Consider the following 11,119-nt stretch of genomic DNA (forward strand, 5'->3'; position numbering starts at 1 on the left):
CAGAAGAGACTTCTTTATAAAACATTAAAAATCTTACTGTTCAAAAACTGTTGACTGGTAACTTATATAGATTACAGAAATGTTATATTGTAATGTTTTATATATATATATATATATAACTTTTCTGTCCCCCTCACTTCTGAAATCATGGCTACGCGCCTGCAGTGGACCCTTACCTTTCTAACTAAACCAGGATTTACAGCTGTGGATGCGTTTATGACTCGTTATTACGATGAATCTGGTACGTACTGCGTTTTGATTATGTATGTTTTGATGTGTACTGGTTACACAAATTTAGCAAATACATTCTTTATAAGCTTTCCATTGAAAAACAGCAATCTATCGTCGATGCTTGAGGCTTAGACCTTTAGAATGATATATAGTTTGTCAAGATTAATTACGTCTCTTTTCATTTAATCTATCCGTAAACATTGACATGTGCAAACAAAGCGCGTTCAGTGTGTCAGCGTCCAGGAGCGGGTTAACAAGCTAAAGGAATAGTTCACCCCAAAATGAAAATTTGCTGAAAATTTATTCACCCTCAGGCCATCCAAGATGTAAATTTAGTTTGTTTCTTTATCAGAACAGATTTGGAGAAGTGTAGCATTACATTACTTGCTTACCAATGAATCATCTTCAAACAGCTGAAAAAAACATCACAATATTCCACAAGTAATATAAGTAATCCACAAACTGTGTGTTTGTAATAAAGCTATCATTTAGGGAAGCACGATATTCGATTTTGGCGATATCCTATATGCCGATATGTTTCAACACATTTTGGCCGATGCCGATACCGAAATTATTTTGCCAAATTATGTTGCCATTTTATTTGTAGATTTAACATTTGTTGATGGTCTAAAGCAAAATATTTCCTTGTATTTAATTTTTCATAATCCATTAAAAAATATATATTACACATTAAATAATAAATCTGTATATATAAAATTATGTAGTTTACAAGTGTCATGTTTATGATTTTTATTCATGTAAGCTATAGCTTCTGACCTTTAAAAAACAAAACAGACTTGTGTTTTTATGACATCAGTTATTGCTTTGTTTATTCACACAACTTATTAAACACAACTTAATGTTATTTGTGTATTTGTGTAATGTTTACTTTCATTTTATTACAAGTAGGCCAACAGCGCCCCCTAAATGAATAAAAAAGACCTTACCGGATGGGCATTAGGACCCGGGAATGCTGTTGTTGTTGCTGCCGCTGCATGTGCTAGTAACTGCTGACTCTATCGCACAACGGACACATCATTCTTTATGTGCATTCTCAGATTAAACGCACCGATCCAAAACATTGAATCTAATCATCTATCTTGGAATCATAATCTGCATCTTGGATGGCCTGAAGGTAAGTATTAAGCAAATTTTCATTTTTGGGTAAACTATTCCTTTAATATAATTATTAGAGCCCGACTGATATGGGTTTTTTGAGGGCCGATACCGATATTAGGAAGTAAAAAGGCCGATATTCTTTATGTATTTTATAGTACAGTACCAGTCAAAAGTTTGGACACTTTCCCATTCGTGTGTCCAAACTTTTGACTGTTACTATATATAGAATGCAGTATACACATAAACAGAATATATATACACATAAACACAGTTTTTGCAATGATCACTCAAATGTGGTGATGAAACACTTATAATGACATGACAAAGATAAGTAATGGAGGCAGGTTATTTAACAATTTAACAATACACTTTATTATTCAAAATCAATCTGACATCAGTGCACTGAACAGTAAAGTTGAAGTTTATTCAACTTTATTTCAATACAATTCCATTAAACTTTATTCCGTTGAAGTTAATTTCACTTCGGAACATTCATTTACGGATTTGCGCTATGCCACTGTCTTCACATGCAGACGAAACTTAGAAGTGTGACATTATATAACTGTAAATAAATACTATTATTTTATACTATTATTATTAATTCACTTCTCGCGCAATTTAATGCCCTTTGAATGTAACGTGCATTCCCTTTGAACTGGAATCATGGCAGAATATCCAGTAAAGTCCACTTCACAGGGCACTTGGATAGAACAAACCTCTGAAGTGATTAGAGAAACATGCAAAATGTGCAGAGCGGGGGGTCGTGAGGAACAGGATTAGGAACCATTCATCAGACTCAAGCCACCAATGCACAAATTATTTAGCAATTTATCGTTAAGACACCACTTGAATGCGGCTGCCTGAACAAGAGACCTCCTTACTGAAGTGAAATGGTTGGCTGTTGTCACTATCTCGCGAGAAAAAATTTTCATATCAGTGGCATATCAGCGGCATATACGCCGATATATCTGCAACAGGCTCGGCAAAACTATACATCGGTCGGGCTCTAATAATTATAAACAAGTGTCAGATGTCTGCCTGCATTCTTTAAACATTTTTTTCTGTCAGCAGAAAATCATTGAAGATACAGAAACTGATGTTATTGACTAGAACACAAAGGCAGCTGTAAAACATCTCAAAGTATTGATCACCTTATCCGCCTTCTTCCAAAGACCTGCAGGCCAGATTCCTTGATGATAATGCTTTATATACATTCTGCACTCATGCCAAATGGCCCATTATGCTGTGTTAGTAATATCAAAGCGTATGGATGTGGAGAAAGTGTGCTATAAATGCACAGCTCAACATGGGGAACTTTACATTGCCAAACTGGGATATTAATAGTCAGCAAATAAAATAGAGAAAGTGCATTTACATATGATCAAAGTTAACATGTTAACGATTGTTTAATTAATGCATTAATGGAATTATATTGGATTATTTATGCAATTTATATTATACATTGTATTGAATCTCTTGTGCCATTTATACATTTAGTTTGTTTGTAAATTATGATAGAAAGTAGAGCCCGACCGATATGGGTTTTTTGGGGCCGATACGATACTGATATTAGGGAGTAAAAAAAGGCCGATATCGATATATCGGCCGATATTCTTTGTGTATATTATAGTACAATACCAGTCAAAAGTATCAATTGACTGGTACTATATACAGAATAGAGTATATACATAAACAGAATATATATATACTGTATATATTATATATATATAAACACATTTTTTGCAATGATCACTCAAATGTGGTGATCAAACACTTATAATGACGTGACAGAGATATGTAATGGAGGCAGGGCATTTAACAATTTAATAATAAACTTTATTATCCAAAATGAGGCTGACATCAGTGCACTGAACAGTAAAGTTGAAGTTTATTCAACTTGAACATTTTTAACATTCTAGCAGACACTATACCAACAAAGCACAATTTAACTTAAAATGAATAAGTGTGTAAAGTAATAAATTTTGGCCATCTTGAATCAGGCATGTTTTGTTTTGTTTTTTTACTGCACAATTAAAAGCAGCCTTGCTGAGAAGAGACTTCTTTTAAAACATTAGAAAATATTACAGATCCTAATTTGAACACGATGTGTGAATGTTATAATAAATGTATTAAAACAGAGCTATTGTAATGATTATTATCATTATTATTGTCTTACTTTTTATTTTATTTTACAGAACAACAATAAAATTACAATACTAACATTTATGAATGTTGATAAGAGCTCTTGCTTTTTCTCAACTTTTATTTTTGCGGAAACGCACAGGAAGACCTCAATGCATCTCATTACGAATTTGTTGTACGTATCGCATTGTCACATGCCTTGTAAAAATGCATAAAAATTTGACTGAGCAACGGACGACTGTATCAGCGCAGATTTTCCTCACGCTTTGAACTTTGAACCCTGGTTAACAAGCAGATAGCACTGCGAGGTCCTGCAGCGCTGTCAATATAAATGCAATGCGCGTGTATTAGAAAACATAACGTTCTGCAGTTTATTTACTAATTGTTTAAGGCCATTTCGAGATTTCAATCATCATACAGTAACCAGCAACAATCACCCCTTCCTCTTCTCATTGAAGACATGCGATCCAGTACTAAACAGCTGTCGGTGCTTGTAATGATTTTTGCGTCTTTCTCCGAATGCTTCCACAATGCTTCTCTATAAATGCTTCCACACTGCTGACGTGTGTGCTGCATAATAAAGAGTGCGCGCCTCTCACTCTGCGCTGGTTGCTATTTGATCGCGTCATATCATTGTTCGGTACAATATATTCGGCCTTTTCGCTTATTCGGTTCGGTTGCCGAACATTCGGTGCATCACTAAATATAAATTCACTTCTCGCGCACTTTAATACCCTTTGAATGTAACATGTACATTCCCTTGGAACTGGAATCATGGCGGAATTTCATGTGAAGTCCACTTCGCAGGGCACTTACGGTCGAATAAGACCACGCTTGAATGCTGCTGCCTGAACAAGAGACCTCCTTACTGAAGTGAAAGTGTTGACTGGTGTCACTATCTCGCGAACACGCCGGTGGATCTCCACCAAATTCGGGGGTTCCCTTCAGCTCAAGGAGGAGGGTTCCTCGAGCTGAAGGAATCCCCCGAATTTGGTGCGGATTCGCCGTGCCAATACGGAGATATGGCCGTTCAAAGTTTCAAAAGTTTTCCATAGACTTAAGCTTTAAAGCGTTTCATCCAGGTCGCCAATAGCAAACAATGGCGCGTGCGCTCTGCTGGACAAACTAAGTAATTACACCATTTCAAGCATTTTATCTGCGTTATATGTTCTGTAAAAAAATGCTCATATCGGCGGCATATTCGCCGATACCGATATATCGGCGACAAGCTCATATCGGCAAAACGATATATCGGTCGGGCTCTAATAGAAAGGCCCTTTTTATGGATCATTAACACAAATTGCTTAACACAATAATTACTTAAATATGCTTTTATCGTATATATAACAGCAACTTCATCAAAATTTGTCCTTTTGTGTTCCATGGATAAAGGTAAATCTTACGGGCTTGAACCACACAAAAGGGTAAATGATGACAGAATTTTAATCTGGGGTGAACTGTCTCTTTAAGGAGCTCAAAGCAATTTACCCTGCAAACAGAAGTGTAATTAATCTCAGAGCAGAGAGTTCATCACTTACATAACATACTTCTTAGCATTGTATGTAGGTTTACAAAAAAGAACAAAGAAGGAAAGAACAAGATAAAGAGCACCGTGAGAGAGGTGAATTGTGGAACAAGCAAATTGAGAGAGAGAAATTGAGGACACAATCTGTGTGTCTAAAAACCCAGGATGTACTGTAAATCAGAGAGTATGTCCTCGTTCTGCTCGACTATGTGCGCATTATTATTTTTGCTTCAGTATATATACTCTAGACGCTGTAGTGCTCATACATTACCATAGTCTGATGATGAAACTAATTAAGTCAGCTGTACAAGTAATTTCCTTGTGTTGGGCAATGTGTCTTCTAGCCTAGTCTCAAATTGCACACCCAAGACCACCCATAATCCATTCACTGACCATCTGATGCATTTTGCACACAAAACTAGCAAGAGCTGGCTTGAATTGCTGGTTAAATCTCTTTGGCTGACATTACACAACCTCCAAGTGTAAGAGCACTCAGGTGTTTTAATCATTCTGTCTGGAAACAAAGTCATAATTGATCTGGATTGATCCTTATGACATTTTGTCAAAGATCTGGCTATACGAGACTACTTTCAGCCTAACTTTGAGTGTTAACAGCTGTTGACTAGCATCACAATAAAATCTATTAATCTTTATGGCTTCTATTTAGTGTGTTAATCCAATGAAAACATGGAAAATTTGATTTGAATGTTGATTTATTCTCGATTTCATCTGCACATACAATAGTTTCACTAAAACAAACCCTAAGATATCCTCTTCCAATTAGACTGCCTATAAACAAGTCTCACTTTCAGCAAAAAAAGAAAGAGAGTGAGAGTCTGGTGTCTAATTTAATTGATCCTGCCTGGGAGAAGGGAAGCACAGTGATTTAGACAGTAAGTGGGGTAAAAAGTGCACAAAGGGCTTTTATTTGTCTTCATCACCCCATTTCCTTTTCCCATAATCATTCAACAGTTCTTTTTTCCTGCCTGATTCGCAGCAGCAGTGTTGTCAGGTAGAATTATTTATCTCTGTCTCACTGACATAAGCTTACTGACTCTTAACAACTAACCCTATTTATTAGATACCTAAAACTAAAACCAGAAAAAAAATGTGTTACTTGAAAGAAAATACATGTTATCTGATGAAAAACTGACTAAAGCTTTAAAATGAAATAAACAAAAATAAAATTTCTAAATATAAAAAAAAACTATAACAGTATTTTAACGATAACTAAAATAACACTGATCCTAACCCTACAATAAATCTTAACCTTTAATTTATAACTTACCTTGCACCGTTTATGCTATGGACGTGAATGATACCTTAAATTATTCAGCTTGTTGAGGAGAAGTGTGCTGTACTAAGACTTTATATTTTTCACCTATTTTCACCTAAGTCAGACCTATCAAACTAAAAATTTTGGAATTTCTGTGAATTAAATTTGATCAATTGTGGCAACAATCTGTTAACATTGGCTCAATAAGAAATATGTTGAGCCAATGGAAACATTTTGTTTACCGAACAATGTTGTTGGTGTAATTAAATGTTTTACATTTCTCAACTATTTCTCACTGTTCCAAAATAAAAACAGAAATACATTAAACAAAATACAGAACACAGACAAAAGAGTTGACATTTTATCACTTTTTTTTTTGCAAATCTATTCCATATTTAGTGAAAATATCTAATTTTAAATAAGGGAAAACACTGAATACGTTCAAAATGCATAATAGGATGTCTTGATGTGGTGAAGAAAACTTTCAAAAGGGGCACTGCATAAGTTGAAAACCTGTTAAAAAAATGTTGCATCAAATATTGCATCAAATTAACATCGCAGAACTCAATCTAACAGTAAATGACATGAGGAAATGCATGAACTCGCAATTCTGCATAATGCCATGTAACTTTATACAGGGTCCTAACACAAAACCTTTGGAGAATAATTTTAGTGCTCAATACTCACCATAACGTCTTAAAAGTCTGGGATTGATGGTTGTTTCGGTCTCCAGCCGATTCAGCTCCACTTGCTCTCCCACGCATCCACACTTGAATTCACCATAGTGGGTCTTCCTCAAGTGCATGTTGTGCATGTGTATACAGTTGTTTGGATGTAGGACTTGTTTAGCCAACAGGTTTTTTACTTAGACTTCGATTGCCTGAGCACTATTAAATATGTTCAGTGAATATAAATGTTTAATTGTAACTAAAAACCTTAAGATATGATTACCACAATGCATCTTTTTGTTTGGGGATAATTATTTGGAAGTCATTCATTGAGTCAGTATGCATTTGTAAATTTCCACAATTTTGCAAAAAAAAATTGTGCAGTGTAGGAAACACTTTAAAATCACTTCTCCATAACAAACACATGGCAAATGCTAGCAGCATTGCTAGTGAACACCCTAGCATTGTGATGGCAAGTTTTGCATGTGTAGCACCATAAATTGCATTAATATTGTTTCTCTGGAAATTAAATTGGTAGAGAGAACTTAGCAGTGCTCAGTGTTTGGGGCCACCAAATATGTTTTGTTTGTGAATGTCAAACAGGAGTGTTTACGAGGAGTGTTATTTCCCTTTGGAATTAAAAATGTCACAGAACATGATATTACTGTATATCAGCATGCATATTAATCCAGAATGAGTGGTGTGGGCGAGCAATACATATTCACACAATGTGCAATGTGTTTTGACTGTGCATAACTGGATTTAAGTTGATCTGTAACCCCTCTCATTCTTTCTGTTTCTCTTAAGGGCAGGGTAGGCCATGCCATTCGGCTGTTTAAAACCTGGCGAGAAGAAGGACTACAACAGTCCAACAGAGATCACAGACAAATATGATCTGGGACAGACTGTTAAATCGTAAGTAAAATGTGTTTTGTGCAATCCGTTCCCTATATTTTTGCATGCAATTTGCAGAAGTTGTTCTCGAATTTACTTTTTTTTATGAATAATGTGCAGTCAGCCAGCCAGCAATTATCACAAAATATATCCAGACAGGCTCTTGTATCATCCCAAAGAGGTTTATTGTGATAATCGACTGACTGTGCATTATCCCTCTAATTATACTGCTATTTACTAAATAAATAAATAGATATAAAATATTGATTTGATTATGTGAGTCTATGGAATGTAATGAGATGAAACTATGAACATGAAACTAGTACAGTGTAGGAAAGTTATAGAAAATGTTTTACCAAATGATGTGACTGACCATTTAGAATAGAGATTTCAAGCTGTGTATAAAGACTTTATACTGTAATTCACAGAAAGTTAATTTTTGTGTGTACTATTCACTATTAATTTCACTCTAAATTATAATGTAATTAGTGCAATAAATTCACTTTCTTCTCAAGGGAGGAGTTCTGTGAGATCTTCAGGGCAAAGGATAAGAACACACTGAAAATGTACACCTGCAAAAAATTCCTGAAGAAAGATGGAAGAAAAGTGCGGAAGGCTGCCAAAAACGAGATTCTCATCCTAAAGATGTGAGTTACACACAGTTTTCTTTTTCAAAACCCTTCACAATCGTTTTGTAGAATTGGATTTTCTCTGCTGTCCTCAGGTCTGCTATTTTGATTTAATTTGGTTTAAGTAGAATCATATTTTTTTATCATAATTTTCATTCATGAAGAATGATTCTTAAAGCTCCATTAAACTTTCATGACTCCAAAAAGTGATTTTTCCTTTTCGCAAATCATTTGTAACAAATTGTAATAGATGCATTTATTAATAATTTATTTTCACTGCATAAGGTCTAAAAAAAAAAACAATGCAAATATGTGAGTGCAAACTTGTAGCTACTGTACATAATCTTGATTTGAAGAAGTTTAATCACACAGAGATTTGAGGTTTTGTAAGAGTATTGAACATACTGTTTCAGTTTCAAAAAACCCATATAATATAGCTTGCAAAATTTTTTTTTTTTAGATTTAGTAAAAAGTGAAACCACACAGTGGATTTTAACAAAAAAGCTTCTCAACTTTGTGGAGCCATGCATAGCCTATGTTCAATATAAAAATTTTCAGTCCTTTCAAAAGAGGGAAAGTACACAAAACACCTAATGATGCAACACATTTCGTTAAATAAACCAAACATGTAAAATCCTTAAGATATCAGATATAAATGCTTTGCACAATGTATGATTACATATGATTATACTGCATCTAAAAGGCTGATCTACCGTGAGCAGAGTCACTGATGTCACTTTGATTTTGCAGTGCTACGTTTGTGTCCCGCTCACAAATCACAACAGCTCATAAATAACACATAAAAGAAATGTCACTTTTAGAATGAGCAGGTTTTTTATGGGTTCACCTTTAGTTCCTCTCACTATTGCTGGTGCACATTAATGTCTTCAAAGCATAATCAGTGTATTAATTTCTTAATGCAAAAGTTGGCTGACATAACCACCTTTACAAAATTCTGAAACACTTCTTTATAGTGTCCATGTTACATGAATGTTTAATGAATAAAATGATACTATTATACGTGCTCGAATGTAATATGCTTAAATGCAAGCAAACGTCTGCTTTGTTACATCTGCTATTCAGTTCATCTTGTTTTATTTAAATAGGACTTTTTCATAATAAGAATAATGCGTTACAAACACTCCAGTGATTAGCCAACAACAACAGTGGCAATGAAAAAATTATTACACAAAGCATACATACATAAATGCTGATTTGAACAGATGTGATTCAGCCACAGAACATAAATGATAATACTGACATTTGTTGTTTAATTAAATATGATTATAGCGGATATAGGAATCCATGTGATATGCAAATAGTAGGGATGCAGGCGTGTATGACTGGTGTTGGATGACTCTGCGGTGGCAGATGGGACACGAGTGTGGGGTTGATGGCAGGCTGGGATAAATCTGGGCACAAAGCTACATGTGTATCAACCTCCTGTGTGCCACAAACTGTCTCCTAACTGATTGTCTATCTCTCCTCCTCAGGGTGAAACACCCCAACATCCTCCAGCTGGTCGATGTCTATGAGACCCGGAAAGAGTACTATCTTTTCCTTGAGCTGTAAGTACTGAAATCAGTTTATGAGGATTTTTTTTAACTGTACAGGGAGGAGTGTAATGATTTCAGTACTTTGTACCAATATCAGTGAAATTTATTGGCACCCCCCCAAAAAAACTAATTTACTGTTCAGCATATTCATATTAAATATTTTATTTAACCATTTTAAAAGTTAAATATTAATGCAAATTATTAATTATAAGTTAAAAAGCATGTGGCCAACAAATATTTAAAAATAAATTAAACATGGCCTCAAAAAAGACAAAATAACAAATGAGAAGCATAACAAAGAGTGTTTGAAATTTTCCATTATGTAAATTTAATGGGAATTATTGACCCTGTAAATCTGACATGAAAAAGTAACCAGAAAAATCTTATTTTTTGAAATGGAAGTTTTTTGAACATTTAAACGAAATATAAAAAAACAATCTTAAAAAATAAAGTTAGCATATGTGTTTTTGTATTGAAATTGACGTTTTTTGAACATTTAAACGAATTATTAAAAAAACCATCTTAAAAAATAAAGTTAGCATATGTGTTTTTGTATTGAGAGTCGTATTTTATATGTTATGTTTTTTTGTATATTCTCATATACTCTAGTATGATATAGTGAGAGTATGGAGCTGGTACTCGAGGAAAAAAACACCTGTTTGGTGCAGTTGCTGATATTAGGTGACGAAAAAAAATAAGATGAAATTCTGATTGCTTGTAATGTAAATCAGTGAGAACTAGGGATGCTCCGATCAGGATTTTTGCAGCCGATACTGAGTACCGATTTGTTGTCATGGTGATCGGCCGATACCGATGCCGATTCTGATGCTTCAAGCTTTAGATGGTTTGATCGGGCGCACGCGCCTGACTCGAGGTTAACTTCCGGTCTGTGTATGTTTATCAGTCTGGATATGGCGCCGGCTACAAAAGCAGTTAAAGTTAAGGTGATGAGTAGTGTAGCGTCTGCGTAGGATCATGCATGAGCGTTGGACTGTTTATGGCTTAAAAGACCCCTTTTAGCCTTTTGACATTTGCATATAAATTACAGTTCTGGTCAGAAACTTTACGTTCGTATAGGG

At 34.8% G+C, this 11,119-nt stretch overlaps 1 protein-coding gene across 1 annotated transcript in view; it reads left to right on the forward strand.

Annotated features, from left to right (window-relative positions):
* LOC107572221 (caM kinase-like vesicle-associated protein) overlaps positions 1 to 11,119 on the forward strand; it is a 66,271-nt gene that overhangs the window by 43,345 nt on the left and 11,807 nt on the right. Inside the window, exons 2-4 of the mRNA XM_016258650.1 lie at positions 7,769 to 7,876; positions 8,371 to 8,502; positions 9,978 to 10,052. Coding sequence (XP_016114136.1) covers positions 7,782 to 7,876; positions 8,371 to 8,502; positions 9,978 to 10,052 — 302 coding nt within the window. The 5' untranslated portion in view covers positions 7,769 to 7,781. The remainder of the gene's footprint in view (positions 1 to 7,768; positions 7,877 to 8,370; positions 8,503 to 9,977; positions 10,053 to 11,119) is intronic.

The sequence above is a fragment of the Sinocyclocheilus grahami genome, unplaced genomic scaffold (assembly GCF_001515645.1).
Source record: "Sinocyclocheilus grahami isolate Dianchi unplaced genomic scaffold, SAMN03320097.WGS_v1.1 scaffold1719.1, whole genome shotgun sequence".
Lineage (NCBI taxonomy): Eukaryota > Metazoa > Chordata > Actinopteri > Cypriniformes > Cyprinidae > Sinocyclocheilus > Sinocyclocheilus grahami.